Source organism: Anser cygnoides, chromosome 5, assembly GCF_040182565.1.
Source record: "Anser cygnoides isolate HZ-2024a breed goose chromosome 5, Taihu_goose_T2T_genome, whole genome shotgun sequence".
NCBI classification, from domain to species: Eukaryota; Metazoa; Chordata; class Aves; order Anseriformes; family Anatidae; genus Anser; species Anser cygnoides.
In genome coordinates, this window is record NC_089877.1 from 7,053,984 (window position 1) to 7,080,861 (window position 26,878).

General features: G+C 37.3%; 1 protein-coding gene across 1 annotated transcript in view; it reads right to left on the reverse strand.

Annotated features, from left to right (window-relative positions):
* Positions 1-2,468, reverse strand: part of SPON1 (spondin 1) — a 230,062-nt gene extending 227,594 nt beyond the window's left edge. Inside the window, exon 1 of the mRNA XM_048070058.2 lies at positions 2,371-2,468. Coding sequence (XP_047926015.1) covers positions 2,371-2,453 — 83 coding nt within the window. The 5' untranslated portion in view covers positions 2,454-2,468. The remainder of the gene's footprint in view (positions 1-2,370) is intronic.
* Between the last annotated feature and the right edge of the window lie 24,410 nt (positions 2,469-26,878).

Sequence of the window (26,878 nt, forward strand, 5' to 3'; positions counted from 1 at the left end):
TGAATTACTCTGTAATGGCATGGAAAAATAATACCTTAAAAAGTGTGCCACTGATAAATATCTTAATCTACCTTAAAAAAGTAAAAAACTATTTAAGAAGCAATCAAATGCACTTGCTGTGAAAAACAGCGGGACTACTGGCTGAGCTCTAATGATCTGGATCATTTAGAGACCATCATTAAGGTTGCTCAAGGTTGCTTTCACAACTTATCTATGACACAACCAGAACTATCGCACAGCAAGACAGCCAAAATTGTTTTGTCTTCCAGACTCACCCTGAATCACCTTAAAGGTCTGTTCTGTCTCCTTTGAATATTGTTGCTATACAACCAGTAAATTCCAGCATACATCAATTCACGTATTTCACTGTTATGAAATACCCAAGATACAGAGGTAGCTCTGTGTTTTGCAAATCTAAAATATTTTTTTCCCTTAAAAATCTTGATTTACAGTATTAAATAGCTACCATAATAGGAAAAAAAAATCATTGTTTCAAAATAACAATTTCCACCTGACTAAAAGTCCAGCTATGACCCAGGAAGAGAAAATTAAAATATGCGACATGAAAACTGACTGATTGTGTTGTGTAGTTCCCACACTGACATATCTGGCAGAACTATTTCAGAACATTTACACTGGCAAACACTAAGCCCTCTATAGTTCTAGTGCAATATTTTCCCTCCATTAATTAGACTTTTCAAAATTTATTCTTCAAAAAGTAGAAAGTACTGCATAAGAAATCCCCAAATGAGCTAACATTAAGCAAGCCTCCTGATATCTATGTTCAATTCATGATTGCCTGTGGACATTTCCACACCTCTATACACATGACCAAGAGGATAGAGCACCCGATAGGTAGTTAAGAGACACAGGGATTATTCCTGGTTTTGTCACTACCTGAAATATAACCAAAGGTCATTTGACATTTGTTCCCATTTTTCTCCTGTTTACATATTCAAGTGCTGTCAGTATCTGCAGAGAGCATCTGGCCCACAAGGAGTTTATGTGGGGATTGTAGATCCATTTAAATGTAAGCACCTAGCCCCCACCCCTCACAGGATATAATTTCCTTGGCAAATGACTTGATACATTAACTTATCCACAAGCTGTAAAATTCCCTTACAGCTGGAGCTGGCTTCACATGCACCTGAACACGGCACAAACTAACGGTACTTGCAAGCACTGCCAAAAGAAAGGAATTCAGTGTTGCAAAAATTGTGGTAAAAACAAATAAACAAACTTTCTCTCACAGTACACATGCTTTTTGAATGCAAAAATTAACTGTGTTATCATTTAATATGCTAAGTGTCCTCACCAACTTTAGTATCACTTATGGTTTCTTTCAGCACTCTTACAAAGCCCATACCAACCTTGACCAAAACTTAATTAGCATCTCATACCACGCACCTCCATCTTCCTCAGGCAGTATTTTTAGGATGTTCAGTGCAGGCTATGGAGCTGAAAGAAGTGTTTTATTTCTGAGAGGAAAGCCATTCTCGGCACTCTTCCTGAGCACTTGGCATCATATTTACCCCACCAGAAGTCAACAGCCGATGGACATGCAGGTGCTCTTCTTTGCCTCAAGGCAAAGATCACTCACTGTTTTTGCTTGCTTGTTGTCATGTAAGTTTGCACCTCTGTGCAATGACAAATAACATTTGTAAAGCTTTACCTACCACTGTATCTCAGACACTTAAAATGACTATATGGATGCAATTCATTTTAATGATTGGTTCTGTTCTCTCAAACTTGCAACATATTATTCAGTAAATTAACTTTGCCTCTTTCCTTTGAAAAGAATGCCGTGAAAAGCCTTTCACATCACAGAATATGAAACTGATCATTTTCCTTCGACTGCTGTATTTCCATGAGGTGCTGTTTTGACCTTGTCATGCAGCTTATTAATTAAAAGATACTCTTAGGAGCACAAAATATTAAAATATGTAGGAGAACAGGAATCTGTGTCTACAAGAAAGCATACAAAACAGAACAGTTCAGTTGGAAAGGCCCTAAAAAGATCACCAAGTCGAACTGCCTGACCACTTCAGGGCTAACCAAAAGTTCAAGCACGTTACTGAGGGCATTATCCAAGTGTCTCCTGAACACTGGCAGGCCTAGGGCATCAACCACCAGCTGTAACATCCACTAGCTCCCTCAGTACTCAGGGGTGAATCCCATCAGGCCCCACTAAGCTGATACAACTGGTCCCTTACAATTTTGGACCGGGCAATTCAGTGACCAGAGATAGAAAAGTACTGCTTCCCAAGGCACAGTCCTCCAACCCAGAGAACTAGCCAACTGAAGATCTACCATTAATATTAAGAGCTCAGGCAACAAAAGGCATTAAATGCTTCCACATTTTCCTCATACCTACTTGTTAAGTGACCATCTTCATCAGTTATCAGTCCAAAGTTTTTCTTCGAAAACATTTCCTTTTCTCTTGCTGTTGACATACTGGAGCATTACCTATGCTTCAAAATTGAAGGGAAATACTATCAATTCTCACAATTTGCCCCCTAATTTAATACGTCAAAATAATTTCATTTCTCTGGCATCAAAATATTTAGTTCATGTATGAACAATGGAAATTATTAATATGTATGGTTCTGGAAGTATTGGAGCCTCTGAACATGATTGAATAAGCATGCTATAATTACAAACTTTTCTTTCTTTATCTAGTCATGTCATTACTATAACTAGATATATTACATAATTAGGACTGCATAACTTGATACATTACAACATATAGACATTGTTTCAGAAATAATTTACTGTATAATCATGGAAACTGAATTATTTTAACTTTATTATTTAAACTCATTGTAGTGTACAATGTAATCACTCGGACAGTCTGAGAGATAAGTGGAAAAATTAAAATGTGAAAAAACATTCAAAGATATTAGTTCACAGATATTCTTCCCAAGGTACTGCATTCAGCCAAACAGCAGTAACATTCAACATTTGTCTATGCTGAAGTTGAACTGTGCACGTTAGTCAAAGATGAGGTTTTATGTCTGCTTTGTTTCTCTTTAAAAAGAGAGCACATTGGTGAACTTGAACTGTTTTGAAAACTACTCAATTCTGTTTCAAAAATTGAACTCAAGAACCGCTCAGCTTTTGGCCCCTTTTAATCAAGCTTCACAGAACCTCGAGGCAGCTCAAACAGTTACCATTTGACACAACCTGTACCTCAGACTCAAGACCTACTGTGCATAGCAAAACAGATCCCATTCATCAGCAATACTCAAAACCACAGAGATAACCAACTCTGTACTTGCCACGGACAATTTTTCATGTAACTTGGTGATAAGAATTAATCAGCTTGTTTATGCGACTGATCAAACATTCTGCAGAAAGGTTACTGCTCTGTGGTATCATGATCTCAAAGAAGTTGAGGGTAAAAGGGGAATCATTCTCAACATGCTTTTCTATTTCTATAAATAAATACTTTCCGACAATTTCAATAAAAATGTACACTGCTGGTTTCCTATGACAATCCTTTTCTGTTATGATATATATACACGTGAAAATTTCCAGTAGCAACAAAAGCATTTTTAGATATGGTCACTGATAAGCATCAGATAATTAACCTGTCTTATAATGCAGATGACAAATTAGGGGGGGGAAGCAGAAGCAACTTTAAACTGCTGTCAACAACATCTAAACTGTTAATGCTACCGTAAATTTTGTCCTCACCAAAATTAACCAGAATGAGAGTATAGTACAGCATTCAAATTCTTAGCAAAAAGAGGGACCCTTCTCTTCTTACTGGGCTTCTGCAATGCTCAGGTAGATTCTGTGCTAGCTGACTTACAAGTACTACGTATAACTAACACTATTGCTTTCACATTCTGTTGCAGATGTTAACATGCTTGTCCACCTGAAAGCCATTCACTTTCAATGCCTTTAATTGCAAGAGTGCAATAAAGCAGCACGCCTCTAGGGAGGGGGAAGAGTGTCTTCTGGCTCTCTCATACTGGCTCCAGATAATTTTGTTCCATTTTTCTATATTTATTATTACAAAGAGGTTGGATAATTGCATTAAGATGACAGCTGACATTTTCTACATAGGAATTTCTGAATGATGTTAGGCCAGTTAACAGAGGACAGGATCAGGAAGACCAAATGTTTACCTAGGATGAAAAAAGTCAAGCCTATATATGTTAATATTCTTTCTAAAGCAGCAGAAGAAATTCAGTCAAAAAAAATAAAAATAAAAAAAGGGAAGAGACTACACATGCTCCCACAGACAGTAAGTGAGCACCGTTGAGGGTGGCTGTCTTCCATTCTGTCATTTTAAAACGCTGTGCTCTGTATGGTGTTGTACGCTGATAATTTCAGGAAGTTTTAAAAATCTAATACTCACGTTCGTACATCTAGCTATTAAAAAACTAAGTTGATCAGCACTTGCTATTTCTCATTGAGCTGTACACTTCAAATGCAGAAAAAACAACATGTAAACTCATACATGGCATCTCCTGCTCCTGCAGGTAACTGTTTACTTAAATATTCACAACTTCTATTCAGCTATTTAGGTTATGCGGCAGGCACGAACACTCTTTCTATGCTGTCTTCTACTTAGTTTAGCTATAGTACTTTCCTCTTTTGTCTACTCCATAAACTATCTGTAGAGTGCTTCAAAAATTTGAGTTAAAGCCAGTTTTTGGACTTCTACGCATGGTAAAACTGTGTCTGGTCATGGGGATAAATAAAAGCTTGTGCCTTCCGTAACACAGTCACAGGCACAAATATCGGTGAGGCTACCTAGCTTAGCAGCAGAGAAAGCGAAGGTCTGCAGCACAGAACAACAAGCCTGAAATCAGAAAGGTGCTCATCGACTCTGGTCTGTATTCTGCTGTTGCTGGAAGTTGTCAGCCTGGCATGGGCTATCCTGTTTGACGCACTATAGTTCAAGCACAAGAGTTACATGTAGAAACCAGATTTTTTTTAACTTGGAATTATAAAAAATATTTGTGACCTGGAATATAATCTGACTACCTACTTTGCTTGGTTTTCAGTATTTACAGGATGGTCATTTACTAAAGTATGGTTGCCAAAAGCCCAAAACAGGATAACCGAGGTAGGGTTTTATGGTTTGGTTGTGTTTTTTGTTGTTGTTGTTGTTGTTGTTTTGTGGGTTTGTTTGTTTGTTTGTTTTGGTTGGTTGTGTTTTTGTTTTGTTTTGTTTTTGGGGGGGTGTTTCTGTTTCATTCCTAGCCTAATTTCAGGTCCTCTTCCTAGCAAAGTCTTGCAGCTGTGTATTTCCATACAAAAGCAGCTACCCTGAAGATGGACAGTTGGTATAGCCTGCACCAAAAGGAAATCATGTATAACAGCATGTTTTTTCTCTTAGATTTCTTCCAAATCACCATGGTCAGGTTCAAGTGAACAGCACCGTGACAAAGCAGACTATGCTCAAGTCCCTGCAAATCTTTCTTGCCAAGGACAAACGACTTCAATCAAAAACTTAAAATAACCCTTTCCTCAAGTAAACCCAGACCAAATACATTTTTCTCTTCTCAAGACTAAGAATAATTATGTTACATTCACAATGACTGGTTTTCCATGTGCGTCCTGCATCGGCATGTTCACACCCTATCCAACACTAGAAACAGAATTACCTTAAAGTGTGTAACTGAACAACAGCATCTGCCAAATTCAGCAATGGAGAAAAAAAAGAGCTAAAGACTTAAGATTGACATCTAATTCTCCTAATAAGGGGACCGAAGGAGGTAATTTGGTTAAACTTCAGATTATAAAACTAAATAAAATCCCCAAGGCTTCTGAAAAGATGAAAATATACACTAAATTGTGATACCACTAAAGACCCAGAGTTATTTAAGAATGGATAGCCAAGTGACACTGAAAGAGTTACAGTATTTGCATCAGTTTGAGCCTTGATTCCCATTTTTACTCCTGGGGAATGGTTAACAGTGCTTTGGAAAACTCATGTTACCTCCCAAAACTTAATTTCACTATCTGCCCTTTAACTTCAAAGGGAAAAAAAAAATCAGTAAAAGTTTTCCAAGATTTTAAATTAAGTACAACATACTATGAGCTTTGATATATTTTTGCACTTTTACACTGCACGTGTAATTATTTGTCTCTTAATTCTAGTCTTAAATAGGGGTTTGGAAGATCCAGTCTACAAAATGTGTTTTGTCAAGATAACAACTAGAATGCCCATAGGAAGATATAGGCACATTTATAGTCTCTATTTATGGCTCTGAAGAATGTTCCATTCCTGTATGGTGTGCTGTCCTAGAGAACTTGAAAAATCAACTAAACAAGGTTGCAAGGATCATATTTTAACGATTTTAAAATGTTTTAAAACAGGATTAACATTCAACATTTTACGTGATATGAGCAAGCATTATGAAAATTTACAAAGCCAGTATGTTCAACTCTATGGGTATAAACAGTACTGTATGAATTCAAAATGTTTAGCATTAATAAAGGAAACTCAAGAAAGGAAAGAAAAGGAGATGGGGTTGGTCAGAGTATGGGGCAAAAGTTTCTTCAATTACATTATACAACTTGTGAGTAATGAAATGGTAAATCAATTTTTTGTATTTATTTTTTACTTTGTGTTATACTTTAAAGTCGAATTATAATTCAGTTATACTGTAATCGCTCTGACTACTTGATTGTTAGTTCTCCCTCTCCTTGCCTGCAGTCTTACTCCTGCAATCTCTTTCAACTCAATTTTTCTGAGGTACAGGCGGCGTAGGGTCAGGTATCTCCAAATTACTTACATATATAAGCCTTGAGAAATTCAGGGTTCAGATCAGGACAAGCATACAAAACTTGAAAGTTCAAGGTTTTATTTCACAGCTGGTCTACCATGCAATGACAGCTTCAAACACTTAAAAAGTAGAAGCATGCATTTATAGATCATCAGCAAAACTTCAGAAACGTACACAAACCTGCAATCAAGTGCACATACTGCTGAAAAGCATGGCCAAAGAAGAAACAAACAGTGAAAGCCACTTTATTCATTCTTAAGCCATTTTCCACTTTTTTTTTCCTTCCACATAGCCATTATCCAGAATTTACTCAGGAGCCCTTTACCTTTTGTCATAATAGCCATTGGCAATAATGGCTGATGAACACTTCCAGAATGACGACAGAGCACGGCTATATGGTACATGACCATTTCTACATGCACTGGCCTGAGGTATCCCAAATACGAGATGACAGGTAACAGCAGACAAATAGCACTAATACATTATGTTGGTCTATGTCAGTGGGAAAAATGTGACAGTTTAGGAATTGTTCTCAAGTTACACAAAACCAGGAAATATTCTCCTTTCTCATTTTACTAATCAGAGAGAAATTCCAAGTAAGCTGCAAGACTTAAAAGTGAGTTTATGTCCATGCAACAGACCTGGAAGCCTTGTCAGGGCTTGAGGGGGAAAACATTACACTTTTTTTGGGAGGGGGAAGGCGGGGTGGAGAAGGTAGAGGCAAGAGGACAAAAAATGACTGCAGTTGCTGTTGCAAGTTCTACCTTTTTGTGCTAAATGCAAGGTCTGTGTGTACTTACTGTGTTACACAGAAGTATCAGCCATGTGCAAACTCATTTTATATAATTTAAAATATTCACATCATCTTAATATCTCTTTTAGACAAAGGGCCCAGGTACAAACAGTCGTAAGTGGAATCCAAATCCAGTTTTACCAGTGCAAGTCCATCATCACTATAACAAAGCAGCCATCAGAGGTTATTTAAAATTTTCATGCAGAACTGAGGACTGGGAAGTATGCAAGAAGGCATTTAGATTACATGGCAATCAAAGTGCCTAACCTACTCCCCAAAAATATCTGCAAATCATACTTCCAAGCCCTGCTACTTTGATTTCAGAAAGCTGAAAAATAATCACCTCTATGCACTGCTCTTTTAAATCACTTGATCTGCTAAGAAAATAAGATACTGTCTGTCATTGCTTTAGAATTTCTCACTAGAGATTGTTGTATTGAATATTTCAGAGGATTTTCTAAAATTTCATCACCAGAGTGTTTCTATTAATGATACACTCAGCAAAAGAAGCTCGCTTTTCTCATCAATTGTCACAGACTACTGCCTAAGCTAATTATTTTAAAGCATGCATAGTTATGCTCCAAACATGAAACTTTAATGGAATGAAAGATAAAATCAACTGGCAACCACAACATTATAAAATATGCCCAGTAATAAAGAATATAGACAAAAGGAGCTTTTTCATGTTTTCCTATTTACCACCTTCAACTTGCATGAAAGACCTGTAGGCCTCTTGCTGCCTTTCTAAGATTAATGTTAGTTTAAGGAAGATCAATGATTCCTCAGCCACCAGCTAAGGGAAAAAATCTTTCATTTTTATATCCCACTTGCCAGTTTGTCACAGGTAAGAGTGAGTATGCATTTGGGTCTGATAGGCTCATAAATAAAGTAAATAGTGACTAGAGCAATATAGTTGGAACTGCTAAAAATGTTTTATTTTTATTCCTGCTTCTTCCCTCATTCCAACCTCCAAAGTACCTCCATAGGATCTATAAATTTCAAGCAGAAGATGTGCAAGGCTTCCTGTAAGAAGACGTCTTTCAGTTGTTATCCCTTGACACAGGTTAACCTAGTACACAGCTTCCCAAATTCTTTTGGTGGATTTCAGCAGGGCTAGTAATTTTTTCTATCATTTGTCTTTTAAGAGGTTAACATATTTAGTTTGCCTGGCTGTTCCTAACATAAGAATGAGCAACTTTTTCATTCGTTGCAGAGTGGTATTATGGACAACCTATAGAGTTACTTTTAAGTAATATTTCAGACTAGTTACACCCAAAGTATTGTTTCTTAAATACTGAAAGTTTGATGTCTCATGGCAGACAACAAATTATAAAAGTAACCAAGAAGAAATGTAAAAATGTAAAGTTTCTTATTCATAAAACCAGTCACCAAGGGCAAGATGAAACACAAGAGAAGAAAGAAAGATATGGACGTCTAGTGACAGCTGTCATTCATTGTTGGTAATGCTGAACAAGACAGTTTTTCAGACAAGCGAGATGGAGGTTAGACAGCTATTTGAAGGGAGGGAAGAAAACAATGATGAGACAGGTCCCAATGTCATTTGTATGACTAATTACACGTTGAAAAATGCACATGTGCTCTCTATGCTATGTTTTAGTATTGAGTAGAAAAGTTTAGATGTTACATTTTGAAAAAAGTTTTTTTTCAGTGATTTTTTCCCCCCAAAAAAGCACCATAGAAAGGGACCAATTTTCTACAAAAAAAAAAAAAATCAAAATTTTGACTAAAGTCACTTTAAAAAAAGTGATATCTCAATTCCAGAGAAGCTGATAGCAATCATCTATTAGATTATTTTTTACTTTCACAAATCTGTACTACTACATTTCTAAATTTTCTTATCGATCCTGCTCAACTGTAATGACAGAATCAATTTAGTCCTGCAGAACTTTTTGCTAAGCTTTAATCGTGTGTTCCACAGCTTCTATATACCACAGGATGCAACTAGATAAAATGTTGGAGCACCATGTGCCTGTATAATTTTATTTCAATTTGAAACCCTCCCCAAAAACATACATGAGTTCTTTTAATGCTACAGAACGCCAATATAGCAGACTTAATTAGATTGTTCATAACAGCCAAATATCACACAGGAAAATCCATTAAGGTGCTGCATTGTTTTTGCACTTCCAACTAACTGATCTCTGACTAGAAGTCTTTTGAGGCCAGCTGATGAATAAAGGTTCTGACTACGTATTCTTGAAATCTACGGCAATCATTACAAACACACACTTGAGAAGCGACTGGAAAGGAGAGGTAATTTCCTTTTAGCTGCTATTCTAATTCACTTTCAACGGCAGAAAAACACTAGAAATCAATGCTTAAAAGATACACTTCTCAAAAGATTCTGCAGTTTGAGCTCAGTCCAAATGAAATGTATCAACCAATTTCTTAAGAAGACTGGAAAACTACGGATTCTGTTTCCCATGGACCATTGTACAGGCAATGCCTTTCCATGGGATTTCTACGGTTTCTGTGCTTCATTTCCATGTCTCACTTAGTGGAAATCATCAAATGTGCATTGCTGTACCCTAAATAAAAAAATGGGATTCCTGATCTTGAGCAAATATAATCATCCTGAAAACCGATAGATGTTGAACCCAGTTAGGTACTGAGTTCAAGGACTTCAAACAGTAAAACCATCTTCCTTTCCAAATGCACCTCTCTTTACAAGTAGTAAAGGGTAGTATTGCTTAGCTGTCAAGCTGCTACACTACTTGAACTTTACCTCTCGTGTATAAGAAAAATAATGACAAAATTAAGCTCTAAAGCTTTCCTGACATTTCAGGCCTCCTGAATACATTGCATAGCAAGCAAGAAGTCCTTTCTTCTCTTCTGGTCTGTAGCTTTAAGTAAATAATTTGCTATACACTGCGGTGAAAAAATATCACATGAAAATAACATTTCAGAAAGGAGAATACAAAGGTTCCATATTTTCCAAAAAATGCTTCTGAAATCTCTCTGAAAAAACAGCAGTTTGTGCACCCCACAGACAATGAATAATTCTGTTTGAGCCTGCCCACTTACCCTACTAGCCTTTTCAGGCATGAAAAGGCCCTCCTCTTCCTGTCAACATGTCCCCCCCTCTACCCTCCCAGTATCTTTTAGCATCATTATTTCTTTCTTATCTTAGAATAAATGTAATTTTGATGCATCTCCTCTGAACTTCCTATACTCAGCTGTATGAGTTAACTATTTACTTATTTAAAGAAAGCTTAAGGGAATTAGTTGTGAAAGGCATCTGCAAATGCCTAAGAAAATATCAAAGGGGATTTCCTGAAATCTAGAGAGGAATGCTTATAAAACCACAGGGACATGAAAGAGATTCAGGAAGGATTCTTCTCAGATGCAGATGAACTATTTATGAAAACAAGTGCTTAAGAAACATAGGCATTAGTTTACAAGTGAATCTGAACAAATACCAATAAATCAGTGAAAGTGAAGCACGTACCAAAACAAATAGGGCTTTTCAGATTTGATAAAAACAACCAGGGCAGAATTTCATGTCAGCAGAGTATTTTTGATATACTAATAGATGAACTAACATCTCCTGTTAACGCCATCTATGACATTTGCATGGCAGGAAGCAAACATCATACTTTTTCAATTGCATACATTCAACTGAAAGTCTCACAGCTAAATCCTTCCCCCCAAAAAACTAAATCCTAAAGGCAATCCTAAAAACCAGAAAAGCTAAGCAACATCTTAGAGAAATTCTAACATCACTTCAGAAAATAAAACAGCAGAAGGTAGCAGTTACCTGGAACAGACAAAGGAGAGAACTAGGAGTGAATTAAGAAGCATGAGAAGCTACTACTGGTTAAGTGTAAAACAAACAAATGAAAAAACACTGACAAGTCAAAGAGGAATGAAGACCACAGACATGGAGAGGTTGATCAGCAAGGTGTGGACATATTTATGCCCTAGAGTACCTGCTAAAACATGTGCTTGTCCCAAGCCTTAGTTTCAGAGTTCTCTGCTGCCCATGTTGCAAAATACACAAGTTATAGTTCAAGGGAGAAGTGTGAAGCTATTGCTCGTTTCTGTTGGTTTCACGGAGCTCAAAGACAGAAGGAAACAGTGGCTGGCCTGAAAACAAAGGTCACTAACACTTTACTTATACTGCCTTTTTTGCTCACATATTTAACCTCCAGTTTTCAAAGATCTAAGTTTCAGATATAAGACAGAAGCTTAACTGAACTCTAGCTATTTTGTTATATATATATATATATATATAAAATGAGATTTAATCTGAAATAACTATACACATAAAGATTACTTAAGAAGCAACACTCAAAATATCAAAATTCATTGCCACGTAGCTCATTAACCTGAAAACATGACATTTGCAGAATACACGTGAGCAGAATTTTATGACTGATGACACCTTGGACTAGTTGCAGATAGACTGGTGCCACTGATTTTGAAATTTCTTCTTTCTACTAATGGAACCTCTGTGCTTTAATTTATTAAACATTTCCCTTTTTGTATTAATTGTTGTAAATACTCTGATTCAACTAATGAAATATGAAAAATTAAAACAAAGGAATAAAAAAATCAGAGTAGAAATATTTGTTTAAAACTGAACTACTTCATTTCATCTTTTAGCTTTCATTTTCTTTGCATCACACGTTGTAGGCTAAAATACTGTGCAAATAGAAAACTTTTTTTTTTAAAAAAAATTACTCTATATGTCTAATACCTCTTTACTACAGTAATTTTTTAGAAACCTATATGAAGAGGGTTAAGAAAGAGACTATATACATTTTACTAAGTTATTTCCCTGCATTCACATGATATGTTTGCTTTAGCAATACAAGAGGCACACAGGAATTTTTGTTTAGGATGAAGACTTATGCTGTTACTCATTGCTGGCAAGAAGGATGTGCAAATATGCTGAGAGCAAGGTTTAAATACATTTAATACTGATGGATGGATTTAAATGACCAGGAGAAGTAATTCCTAAACCAAGCATTAAATTTCAAAATCATACAATTTTTGAGAAGGAATCATAGGCAATTCTTTTTTCCACTTGTGTCAATAGAATTTTCTCATGATTTTCAGTTAAGAAAATTTCACTCCTTGGATGCATTAATGGACGGTCGCTGTCATTGTATGTTTCTTATTTTCAGTGTTTAGATGGTATGTTATGGGATGCTAAGAAACACTTCTTAGGTATAATGTAGGTTTTTTACCTGTTTAAAGAACGCCTAACTGGTTGGGATTACTTTTTTCTTTTTTTTTTAAAAAAAAAAAGTCCCCCAAAACCATGGCAGTCACTTCCAGCACAGCTGGCACATCCGCTACTGCTCTGGTCACAAGCACTTCTCCAGAGTCCGCACTGCCTCCAACCACCATCCTCACAGAAACATCCATCTCTACTACTGGGGCAACATCTCTTCATGCTTACCAGAATTCATATTTCAAGAACAGAAGCAACACATTTGATGGAAGAGGATGGAAGAGCTTCATAAGCACGGAATACTGGGCTGTCTCCAACGATCAAGATTTCCAGAGCTGTGCAATAACCATTAACACGTTCAGGAACCCAAATATCCTTTCCACAGGTCTGTACTGAACACACAGGCTCAGTAACGTACTCTTCCCACAAGGCTGCGTAACTTTGGATTAAGAATATAAACTGTGATTTATTTCCCAACAGAAAAAGAGATGCAATACTTTATCGCTCTTTTTGCCATTATCTACGTAGACATGATGGCAGTCCATCTCTCCCTATGTTCAGATATTGATCTTAAGGAGGCAAGCTTGTAATTTCAAATGAAGTTTAAACTCAGACAAACAAATAATTATAACAGGAAAGCCCAATTTCAAATCATATGTATATTTCAAATCACCTTTATAAACAAAGAGCCATGCTACACTAACACTTTTTCCATCAGACTTTCTTAATGATTACTGTGTGCATTGTGATAAATCACTTAAGGCAAAAGAATTTTCACAAAGTAGTCCAGTGTTTTTAAAATGAAAGAGTGGATTCTGAGGCATCTCACTGTAAAACATATTTCTACGGAATATGTCATAAGTAATATGTCACGGGCTTCTGGGTGATAAGCATAGATACCTGAGGATTGTCATACAAGCAGTAACTGTGAACCATAAATTTAAAGTGTGATAAATAAATGTGATATGGTCCAACACTCCTTAAAATTAAAATACATTCTCCCCTCGGCTTCAGTGGGCTTTGGATCAGGCTCCGGTGTGTGACAATTGTTATTCTTCTAAGTATACTTATAATCGATTTCTCTAAGGGAAAGGCCCGGTGTAAAGAATTTTAAGAATTAAATAATATAAACCCACATCAAAATTTAGAAGACAATGAGTATTTATTGAAGACATCAAGACAATTACTGAAGCAGAGGACATTCTCAGAAACCTGTTGTCTCAGCACCATCTCAAAGTACAAACTTAATGTTGAAATTTGTGGTTTCCTAGGTTGTTTTAAGCAGTTTTAAATGACACAGTCCCCCAAGATTTCTTTTAGCTTATCTATTTTCTACCATGTACAGAAGAATGCATATAAAATCCAGTATTACTTTGCCAAGTATTTACCACTGACAGATTGTGCTGTACTGCAGATGACCTACTGCCTGCACAACGCAGCTACTGAAAAGGCAGAAGGTCATTAAAGGGTAGATTAGCTTCCAGAAAGTGGGAAAAAACAAGATGGAAAAAAAAAAAAAAGAAGATACAACATACCTAGTGCCTTTCTATGACTGTATCTGAACTGGCAAGCAGTAAAATAAAACTGGAGCAGAAGTGTAGAGCAAACCAAGTATAGTGATGAACACCTGATGTCCACTTTACAGGTGCTTTGAGGCTCTTACTTTGGACAAGCTGGAGTCCAATCCTGGTGGCTGGACATCCAGTGAGTGGTTGGAGTACATCAGGCTTGTTCCCACAGTGCATTTGCCCAGTCAGTTTCATCCAGAAGCAACCCAGGTCAAGCACTGCTACATATTATGAACCAAAGCTCAGGATGTGGAGCCAACCAGGAAATTCAAAAGCATAATCTTGATCAAAAGTCAGTGCAGGAATAACGCTCAAAGAAAGCAAAAAGAAAAAACAGGTCTTTACATATTGTGCCAGGAGATTCCGAAAGGAAATAGGGATGTTTGATTTAGCATAAACAGGACTCTTTCACCAGGCATTTTACTCCATCTTACTCACAGGTCTACGTCTTATACTGATTCCAACCCTTTATGTCCATCCCTTCTTACAGAAGAAAGAGGCATCACCATGATAAACAGTGGGGTAACAGGAATTGTCAAAGATGCGCTGTCTGAGGTAATTTATAAATAAATCTACCCCAAAAACTTAAAAACACAAAACTCTTATGCTAAATGGAAAGCTTAGTACAAAAGAAAATTTGTTATTTAATCAAGGGAATCTATTGACAGAGAGTAAGTTAAGAGCTACAATAACAATTACATCATTTACTGCTAAAAAGTTCAGGGTCAAATTCCTGAATACAAAGTTTCCTCTTCCAAACAACAAATTCACACAGCTGGACATCAAGAGCAAAATGCTGCTAGATGTAACACAAACACTCAGGATTAGGTGGAAAGGGAAATAGTTTTCCTGCCTTACACAAACATCTGAGATGTTACATTAAAACCAAGCTGATACTTGTAGGGGTTTTAAGCAAAAGCTGTTAACAGAAAGGACCACCCACACTCCCAAAGTTGAGGAAATTTTCTTTAGAGCACTCAGGAAACTGAGGTTTAAGAGCTCAAATTCTTGCTTAAAACAGGAAGAAACAGGCTCTTGTACTGCAGGGAATGCACTGTGCTACCTTCCCTTATTTTGATCCAAAATTCTGCCTTACAGGAATGCCTGGCTGCTGTTCTGCCAACTTTCTGTTTGTTTGTTTGTTTGTAACAAATCAACATCTTCCAATCAAAACAGAAATTCCTATCCAGCTCGAGTCCATAAAAGTGGTGCTGGTGAGAAGGAATTCAGACTAGTGCCTGACACAACTGCAGTAGACTGTTTACTTATGAGTAAAACCTACTGTTATTGCTACACATTGCACAAGCATGCCAAAAGACTTCTTTAGAAATGAGGAGGCAGAAACATACCACCCTGAACATCAGTAAGTTAGCGAATTTAACATACAAACATTAGTATAGAGATACATTCCTAACAGCTTCCACCAAAAAAAAAATGGCATTTAGTGATCTATTTTGCAACGTAACGCCTTCAAATCAGACCCATCAATAGCCAGTGAACTCAGCCAGTGCCCCGGACACAGCAAGTGATTTTGAGTGCCTTCAGACGCTCCCCAGCACTGAGCCACTCGTGCTGTTTCCCCCCAGATGCACTCCAGTTGTTCAGAGCAGAGGGCAGCAGGCAAGGCAGGCATCTCCTCTGCCCTGCCCTGCAGCAACAGCAGCTGGGGGCTGCACAGGGCTAACACAGGAGGCACAGCCTCGCTGCAGCTCCAGCTCTCCAGTGCTTCCAACGCTGGCGATGGCAGCCCGCTGCTGCACCCACACACCCGTGTTATCAATTACCTCCAGCTTGCAGATAAGGCTGAATCACTGCAACATCAATTTTACCACCAGGCACTGATGTATTTAGAAATGTTTTTGAAAGATAATCTGTATAATGGGATTCAGAAGTATATGTTAGAGGAAGGAGTCAAGAAATATAGCAACATGTCTTATATTTCTGTTGACTACTGAAATACTAAACAGATTTTTTTAAATCATATTTTAGCTATGTAACATTTTCTTCGTACCTTTTCAAAACATCCATGTAAAAGCTGTCCAAACATATGTTGTGTTCTTCCAAAAAAAAAAAAAGAAACCTTTTTTCTAATTATTATTTTTATATAAGATACATATATATATATATTTAAAGATGCAAGTCAAAGTATATATTCTGGGAAGTCAAAACTGAACATGTTTGTTAATGTCCAGACAAGCAGACTCTTCAAAATTGAGAACATTTTCCCAGCTTAGATGCAAAAACTGGTAGCTCTTGAGAGCTGTGTAATCCACAGGAGATCTACAGTGTTGAGCAACATCCTTACTTACCTGGGTTTGTCTACAAAATACGGAAGTATTCAATGTATAACAACTTGTATACCACATGTATCAGCACGTGCACCTTTCTGCACACTCTGCTGTCACCTAATGAAACCAACCATTTTACAAGACAACTAGAACTACCATTTTGGGCCAAATATAAACCCCCATGACTGCACAAATTGCCATTGTTCCCTCTGGTTACAATCTCACTAGAAAGAGGGAGTAGACCTCATCTGAGAGAAAATAAGCTAAAAACAAAAACAAACAAAACACACACGACAAATGTCTCAATAACATAAAAAGAACAAAGTAGATGCTAAGGTCATAGCATCTTAGCCCTATAATGTTCTCTAAAGAATGCCACATTAAAGAACTTTTATGATGACAAAGCTCATGTCCAAGCTTCTGCACAATGACACAACTGAGTCAGGCCAAAGCTCCACCTGGCTTGGCACCACAGTGCTCCAGCAGTGTTAAAAAAAGGCCCAGGCAATACAAGAAGAACAGGAAAAGATTATACAGTGTTCCTCAAAATAACCCCACAAACTATAGGAGATTGGAAAAGTATCTTTGGATATGATAACCTTTACTGATTATTATGCTTTAATGTACATAGTAAGAACTGAAGATACCTACTGGATTTTTTTTTTTTTTTAGGAAATAAAAATAGTTGCATTTGTAAAAATAAACAGTAAGCTCTTTGGTCTTTGATGTTTTATGATGTATTTCAGCTTACAGTTGAAGTTTGTCATTTCAGACTATCTGCCAAACTAACTTAAAAATACAGCTAATCATCTCATCCAACCATTATAGCCAAATCCTCCATTCAGGAGACAGTAAGAATCAGAAAAAAAACTAGAACTGCAGACAGAAGAATTTCCTCTATGCGTATCTCTATTGAAATCAGAGGGAAGAAATGGGTATGTTCACTGCTACAGGACATAACAGCTGTGCCCCAGGTTAAACCTGACCTTGGCAGGTACTGATACCCAACCTGCAATGCTTCAGGAGCTGATGCTTCAATAAAGGAGAAAAAACAGCAGCTCCCTTTCCCACACCCACTTTTATCTCATTTAAGACTTCTCTCCATTTTACTCCAAGCTGGGGAAAAACAAAGAAACCAAACTAGGCAGGTATTTAGAATGATAATGGGGAAAAAAGTAACTAAGCGCTATCCTGTCTTTTGAGTGCAACAGAGCAGGATGCATGTTTGCATGTGCGTACATTGGCAAAGGAATGAGCAAAGTCAAAATAAAGCTATAATAATAAATTGTGAACAATAAACAGGGAAGCACTGTAGTAGCAGAACAGATGGACAGAGAAATGAAGTGTAGATTCTTCTTTGTAATAGATTATATATAGCATTAACTTTGCTAGATTCAATTTTAAACAATGCTTATTAATAATGCATCATTTAATCTAACAATGTCTTACAGTAAGAAAAGAAAGCTTAAGGTTTAACAGATTTATTTCTTCTAAAACATATGTGTAAGGAGAATGCTGAAATATTGTTTATAGCAAGCTACTGCAGCTATTAATATAATCTCTGAAAGGTTACAGATACTGTTTCTTAAGCAAAAATATCAGTGACATTTGCATCTGTTTGTTTAAAACTGCAGACTGACAGAATTGGGACATAAAAACACACGGCTAAAGAGAATAGATGCAGTGATGGTTTACACATCTACTTGTTATACTGATGTTTAAAATACATCCCTTCACATGAATATTTTTCCCTATTTTTGCTAATTAATTTTCTTTAAAGTGGTTGCTGTAATTCCAAAGGATGATAATTGGACAGATTTTTAACATAAAAAATAAACTCTTCAATGCTTCCTCATAGCGTGATCTCTTCTTGTTGTAAATTATGAAGTTACCTGTCAGTTGTCAAAAGTACTTTAAAGTCCTTGAAAATTAAGTGTTTGCAGTTATAAACCTAAGACACTTTGAAGAAACTTTTAGTTTCCCAAATTTCATCCAGTGTGAGCAAAACAAAGAACATCTTACTGGTGAACCAGAAGAGGGGGGAAAGAGAGATGGTCAAAGAAGATCATGGTCCATTATTGTGCAGGGAAATGGCTCGATACCTGCTGTTCACTAAGCTTTAGGTAGTGCCTGAAATATAAAACACATGATGCCACAGGTTAGTTGTGTTATCAAGCCCTTTCTCCCCAAAACCAAGAGGAGCCCAAGCAGATGTGGAGTTGGAGTCACCAACTCATTTCAAGCTGTTGCCATTCACCGAGCAGCAGAACTAGACAAGTTAACTCTCCCATAAATCCGATTATTCAACATTTGCTGTTATCTCTCCATGTCCTTGCCTCCGCTGAAATAAAGATAATCCTTCCACTCAGGAACAACAAAAATCAGCATGTTAACAATTTCTGCTTAACTATCAGGAAGAGGAAAAGCTAATGATATTGCAAGTCTTGCCTCTAAGACTGAACTGAGGACCTTCTTATTGCCATCAAACCTCAAGCATATGTAGATCTGAAGTAAATCTGCAGGACTTGAGGCCATCCTTCTTTCTTTTCTCCTGAAAATCTTCTGCCTTATGATTACAGCAAACAGTCACATACTGCACTCTCCCCTCTCAATATCACACAGTTTTGTGGCATCACTGCTACAACAGGTAGCCCCTTTAAACATTTAGGAAAAGAAGTTTCACATGTATTTTGCTTCACATTTTCTTTTTGGTGAGCTTTCTTTTTTCCTGTCAGAGCAGTGCCTCATAACTGAGCTCAGAAAACCCTTTACCATGGGGTATTTCCTTGAAAGTTGTCAGGGAAACTGGAAGAATGAGAGGAATTTGAGAAAATGGGAATGCAGCGAAGTACTGCAATGTCACCTCACTCAAAGTAAATAAGTAAAAGCAGAGACCAAGGAAAAAATGCCAGCTGCAGTTGTGTTAAAAGACCTATGGTAGAAGGGAGTAAGAAGAGTGTGGTAGAGAACCACCTAAAGTAAACTCAAATGTTCTTGATTTAAAAAAAAAAAACAAAAACCAACAAAGCGACAAGTACTGACTCCAAGCTCTAAGACCAGTAAAAAGAGTCAAAGAACCTTCATTTTTCTTCCCTTTGGAGAATTCCATTGTCATTTCCAGACATCCTTATTCATAATGAAAATATAACAACTGTTCCAGCTGTCACATACACTCTTCAACAGAGAAATGAGATTAAGGGAAAACTGGAACATGACAGAAACATACTTCAAAAGGCAATTGGTAGCACCTAGGCATACCTCACTTCATTTTTTGTTTGTTGCAGGTACTTGACAGGAACAGCATCTTGATCTCTGCTATTCAGTGTGCTGTAGGAAGTACAGTCTCCCAGACTAATTGGCTTAATTTAGTTGTCTACTAAAATCTCTATCTGTAAAACGGGATATCCGGATGAAATGTAATGGACTGTGATATGTAAAAAGTCACATCAGATAAACTTAATGGTTCTTTTGGCTTTTGAGCTATATAAAGAGGAATACACTAATTGTCATTGTTTACAAAGAGGGCTTAATTAAAAATACTTTGGCAGCACATAAATATTTCAGAATACCAAAGCGGTTGTATAACTACAGGCATTAAAGGTTAAACAATAACAATAAAGAACACAAGTTCAGAACTACAAATGAATCCTGTAAGCACTTTTAAATAGGCAGTGTAGATATTAGCAAAATTGTTGTAATCTGAAAGTATGATAGCTTGCGTTCTGCTCATCAACTGCTCTCTCCTTTCCCCTTTCTCATAGTCTAACCAATGCTTACATAAAAGCTCTCTTTAGCACCTTTTTTTTTCTTCACAGTATTCTCATCAATTTTCTTTCAGATTTCCTTTGATTAACTGTCCCCCATCCCTTAGCAGCCACTGGGGTATATATCAAGCAGAATGTCAACCCTTCTCACATCACCCCAACCTGAAGAATTTCTCTCAAGCAAAGAATTTGTTTCTGCACATTCATAAGTGTAAGACAGACATGATAAGTATCTGCAATGACATAAATGAGGTAATCAGCCTATGCCTCAAGAATTTATTTAGAACAACAGCAAAATTCATTTTATCTCAATGACGTGAATGTCAAGACTAAATCATTTAACTGGATGTATACATATTCTATGAATACACATGCTGTTTAAACATCTACTTTAATTTTCTTTCATTCAGTCGCCACGCCTGCAACAAGGAAGCACTTAAGTTATGAAAAGTTAGCATCTGAATTTATGATACAACCAGTAAGAACAATTAATTGAAGAAAATGTATCAGGAACTAATTAAGAACCGCTTTCTGAAGCAACTGACAGTACAAATGCTCTTCCTGAATTTCTGTGAGATTGTTTAAAAATTCATCAAAGAACTTCCACATAAAGTTGGGCTTTGAAGCACACACTCAAACTCAGTGTTACCATAGATCTCCCTGCCCATTTTAGTGTGATTGCCTAAGGAGGCAGAGATAATGTGATCACCCTGTATGCCAGCATCCCTCTTGCCAGCCCTACAAATTCGAAGTTGTTGTCCAGTTTCTATCAAAAACAGAAAAGGGTCAAAAGGCTCAAAAATAACACTATTTTCTTCAGTTTGAAAAACTGTTTTCCAGGTAGAGAAAGAGAGAAATTATTGGCTCTTCTGAGAGGAACCTGGACTTTATATACTCTGTTTAATCAGTAGCTTGGGAGACAATCAGCTTCCACAAAGCTGCAGCACACACTGACTGCCACACGAGCAGGTTTCTTAGAAGGATTAATTGTACCCAAAGCTCTAGTTTAGAGAGTCACAGTTATTATGTCAGTATCACTTAGCTCAACAACTCAGACAAAATCTCATCTACTTATAAATGCTACAGTGACAACTAAATCAAAAGCCCAGGCCAAAATATCTTAGAGCTTAAGCAGTTGTTGAGAAATCAAGTGTTGAGTCAGGGTTTGAACTTCATAAAAGCCTCAGTTAATGCTGTAGACTAAATTACATCATAAGATGTAAGTTTTTTTTTCTTTTTTATCTCTAGTTGTTTGTTCCTGAAGTTTGTGGAGTGAGTCTCTTTGTTATCTTCATATTTGCTTTGTAAGACATTTTAAGTGAAACAATAAATATGCAGAGAAAGAAGCAGCAGCTAACTATTCTGTAAAGATAATCAACAAAAATTTTAGAGCTGTCTCCTCTCTAGAAATAAGCCTATGTAAAATAAGTACTGAAAAGCATGCTATGTTAAATTATGCAGGACAAGAAGATCCCTCTGTCCACATACCAGTATAGTGTAAAAACGCATCATCTTCTAGATGAGACTCCTGCAAGCTGTGCAATTCAGCTTCCACACGTTCAATTTTCAGTGCACAAGTACCTTGAAGCATATGCTTGAAGCCAAGTGCAGCTGCCTTGGATATCTGATAGACAAGGCCATTTTTTTGCAGGACAGGGAGAAAAGTATATTCTAAAACTTAAGTGCCAGTTGCTTTACTTTAGAGGGGTTCTCAATATCTGGATATCTTTCTAAGTTTCTCAGGGAAGGATGACTATATCTTTCAAAACACTTCATCTACTCTACTTTTCCCATTAGTCTACTGAAAAGTCATCAAGAATAATAATCTGCAGCTCTTAATAGTTCAAACTGAAAACCACCACAAAGAGAGCTCTTCTCTGTTGTGGAGTAGAAGAATTGAAGACACTCATACATTGTCCAATTATTTAGCAAAGCTGTAATACTTGATTAAAAATGAATATCTTAATGCAATTAAACAGCAACCATATTTTCAGAATTAAATTCTTGACTGGGATGCTTGGTTTCCACGCTAAACATTCACTCACTGCTAATTTAATTAAAAAAAAAAGTTATCTACTTTGTAAAAACTTACAAAAAATTAAAATCACATTAGTTATAATTTTATATAATTTATGTTCCATAGAAGCTGGATTCCCACAGAAGCTGCCTGAAAGTATTTATAAGGTGACTCATGCGTCTGGTTTGCATTAGAAGTGGCACATATCAGCTGCCTTAGCTAGTAAACAGCTGAAGCAATGAAGAAGAAAGGTAAATGAGAGCAACAAAGGCAGAACCCCTTCGGCTCTGACATTCTTCCTTGAACTCCGCCTATGTATTAAGGGACTAAACCTTAAAAAAAATCATAATAATAATTAAAAATAAAAAATAAAAAAGGAGAGAAAAAAAGCAATGACCATAATGACCATGAGTTTGTAAAACCTGTCCACAGTTAGCTTCAACTGACTACACAGCTTAATAGGCATCAAATAGCCTACACGGGCCAGGGCATGTGTTCAGAGTGATAGTGTTGCATGACAAAGCAGTTTTTTCCAAACACACACGTTTCCTCAGCACATTTGATCAGGCAGGAATTGCTGATCACTTCAGAAACAGTTCCTCCAGACACCGCAATGTTGACAAGAAAACAGGCAAATTTTCACCCTCCCGAACCTGCCTGTGACAGGCAGCTGATGAGAGAGTGAGAATTACTGACACAACACGTACTGCATGTGGCAATCTGCCCCCCTCATGTTGTACTGAAATAAAACAGGCACTTGGTAGGTCTTCACACAGAACTTGTTACACGCTACCTCTTTGGGTTTTTGAAGCTTAAGTTCTTTAGCTACAGGTTTATACAACTTTACTGTCAACAATCTTTGTAAAGTTAAATATATTCCTGTGCCCAAGGTCTTGAAGTGACAATAAAATGATGTACTACTTTTTGTCACCTCCTTCAGAAAAGTATATGCTTTGACTCGGTAGAATAGATGTAACAAACTGTGAATGCTGATGTACAAAATGAGAGCATTTTTTCCATGAACAAGAAGGCCCTGCAAGTTCACTGCTCTGCTGAGCTATTCAGTGGGTACAACACAGAAAAAAGTAATAAGACAGCATTTTAAATTAATAGTTTCCCTTTTAAATGTCATCTATTTCTGTCAAATCTAGTCATTTACATTTTTCACAGCCAGCCTCAGGGCAGCTCTAGTTCTGAGACCCTACTCAGGCAAAACAGGATTGTGTTTCAATAAGGACTTTACCTTTCAGTCTGAAAGGCTGAGTTCCATCGCTGCAGTCACTGTATACAGTTATTGCACATGAAACACGCATCCTACAATACTATACTGTCTTACCATCTAGTATGAGTAAAGCTCCAGGTCTGTGCCGTTTATATTTTGCCTTGCCCTGCTTCAAAAGACGTCAATCAGAACTTGCATATTGCCTTCTGATACAAACATGGAAAAATGCCTAAAGCTATGCGAATTAAATTTGGCACAAAACATTGCTCTGAAAGTATTATTTAACTAGTTTTAGCCTACAGCAACGTTTTACAGCCAAGCTATAAACTCCTTAATAATAAGATGCCTAACAAAAGTGCTGACAGACCATTCACAGCTTCAGCAGCGCTCATTAAAATGCACTGGAATAGAACACTCTGCGGATGACGGATCCTCAGCACTGAGGAACACCTGACATCTTGATAAACTTGCACATTTCTGGCCACGTGCACAACACACTCCCTTCTCCTATCTGGACAGCATGTAATTACATTCCTTTCTGCAAAAATGATGACTTTGGCCTTGAATATTAATAACCTGTTTATTAGTGAACAAAATCATATCCCATGTCTACGGAAGAACATGCAACTTTGACCAGCATCTCCATAACTATTAACATCAGAAGGAATACTTTTACTAAAGACTTTCATAAGGGATTGCTTCACCCCTGGACTTTATTTTTTCTGGATTTCCTAACTCCTTTTCATAAAACCATTTAAATTTTAACGTATGCCCAAGCGCTACAGAATTTCCTTTTATTGTATGAGTCACTCCTCTGAAATAGCATGAAGGCACTGAAGTCACTGCTTGCTTGTTTGGAAGTCCCATGATGTTCAAGCACACAGAAGGACCCTAGTGCTCCGACCCAGGAAGCTCTGACCCAGGAACAGCATCATCCAGGCTTGGATGAGGTTTGTAGGCCAAAAACACGAAGGCTGGGAGAACATGAGTTCCTGTCGAAGGGATTCCCCAAAAACAGCAAACAGAAGGCTCACAGATGTTTTTCAGGTGTATGAAATTATTAAATCATAGCATAATGTATAGTTTTACCTAAGCCAGCCTCCTGAAGTTAGCAGGGCTAACTTCAAGAATAAGCCAACTTGCTTAGGGTCTTGTCATGGAGGGAGTTCCTACACCCCCCCCTTGGGGCAACACAGGGGGGGACTCAGACCCATGTCCCCCCCTGAAGCACACAGCTGCAGAGCTGCTTCTAATGCTCTTGAAAATAGGTCTGACGTGTAATCACTACATATTTACAGGGCTCCACTGCAAGAGACAAAGGGGACAACACAAACCACTCAGCTGAGAGCGCGCAGGCCCAGCTGCCCTCCGCATTCCAGTGACCGCATGCTGCTGTGTGACACCACCATTTCATAAAATACGAGAGGCACTGGGGCAAGAACCAGAATCCCAGCTCAGCTCCTGGAACAAAGGCCTGAACACCACCCTCTGTTAAGGAAGCCGTTGTGCAGAGCACAATGGAAGTCCGCCGACTCCTCCAATTTGTTTCGCAGTCACAAATTCTCCAGTGTAATGGCTATCTTAATACAGAAATAGCAGTTCAATACAAACCCCTGCTGGCAGGGCACTGTTCAGAAAAGTGCTTCAATCCAATAACATGGAAGGTAGAAAGAAGAAAACAAGAATATTGAGAATATTGACTAAAGAGCACAGATAAGAGTTTGCAACTCAAAGCTCGACAGAGTTAAATGAATTATTTAATTAAAATGTAAAATGTATTTGTTATAAATCTTTCCTGGTTTCTAAAAAGCTTTTTTTTTTTAATTAGAAGCCTATGAAACATCTGTTTTCCAGCATGAAAACATAATTTGTCATACCAATTATTGATCTCTATAGAGCCTCTAATGGGACTGGCAGTCACAGAACCGCACAATTTTCATCATCCATAATGCAGCTGCAGGAAATAATTCTGCTTTTACAAGGCACTCTAGCCTGAAGTAGCAGGTTATTTGAAACATCATTGCTTAACAGAAAATAGGTGTCATGTACACGGGTATATATAGTTGTCATCCACTTGACTTTTTTTTTTTTTTTTGCTTGCACAACTAAGCAATATATACAGCTTTTTTTTTTTTGTTTGTTTTGTTTTCGAACCAAGTCTCCTTTGCTTCTCAGGCATGGCTTCTAGACCCCCTGTAGCCACTACCACAAGCGCCCATGTCACTGCCTGTCTGTACGTTAGCAGTCTAGACACATGTTGACAACTACTCCCCTTCGTTACAGTGATCCATCTTTTTATATCTATTTAGTTAGACCATGTATCAGATGAGTAATTTTTGTAATAATTCTGTAATTGTTCTATCTCCTATAAGCATTGTTACAGAACAGTCAAGAGAAATTACACCCCCATACCTTGTCACAAAAGAAGAGTCCAAAAGCCAAGAACACCAATGGTCTCACAACAGATCTTCAGCCATTCTTTTGGGCTTGCTTGCCTCACAATTTCTTCTCACAGTCTTAAATTCTTGAATGTTTCTAAGATGACTTACAGATGTTCCACATAGCTTTTGCCAGTGTCCACGAAAGGATTTTATGCCCTTTGTCTGCTCCATGATATAGTTCATGAATTCTCTCACATTTGACTGTTACTATGAAACGTTGGAAACCAGAACATTTTTTCCCCTGGAATACCAGTTACTCCAAGGACTTAGCCCCCTGTACCCCTTCTACCCTATTAGGATTTAATTCCTGGTAGCATTTTTTCTAAAAACCCTCTCAGTAGTTTCTCAGAGCTCCCTGCTAGCAAAAAAAATAAAAATAATAATAATAAAAAAAAGACTTCTGATGGACAGTTTACCTTTTTTTTCCAGCCTAAAGTCTCAACCATAGGTGACTCAACATTCATTGGACTCAGCTATGTGCTATCAGGTGTCAGTTGTTCTCTAGTACCAGTAATTCTTTGAGGTTTTACTCAGAATCACTGTTTCAAGATCAGAAATCTTTCCATCACAGCTTTGAAAAACATTCTGGGTGCACCTGAACACCACTCTAAAAATTGAAGTCTTACACACTTTGGGAAATGGTGGATAAAGAAAACAAAACCTCTTACTGCTTGTTTATTCCTGTTATAAAATTCATTAGTCTTAAACTTCCATCACAGAGGATCATCTCTGCAACTTACATTAATCAAAGTATACTTACTTAAAAGTATTTGCAACTGCAGTTCAACAAGCTTTTTTCTTTCATTATGAATTTTTTGTCTTAACATAATTTTTAGTGA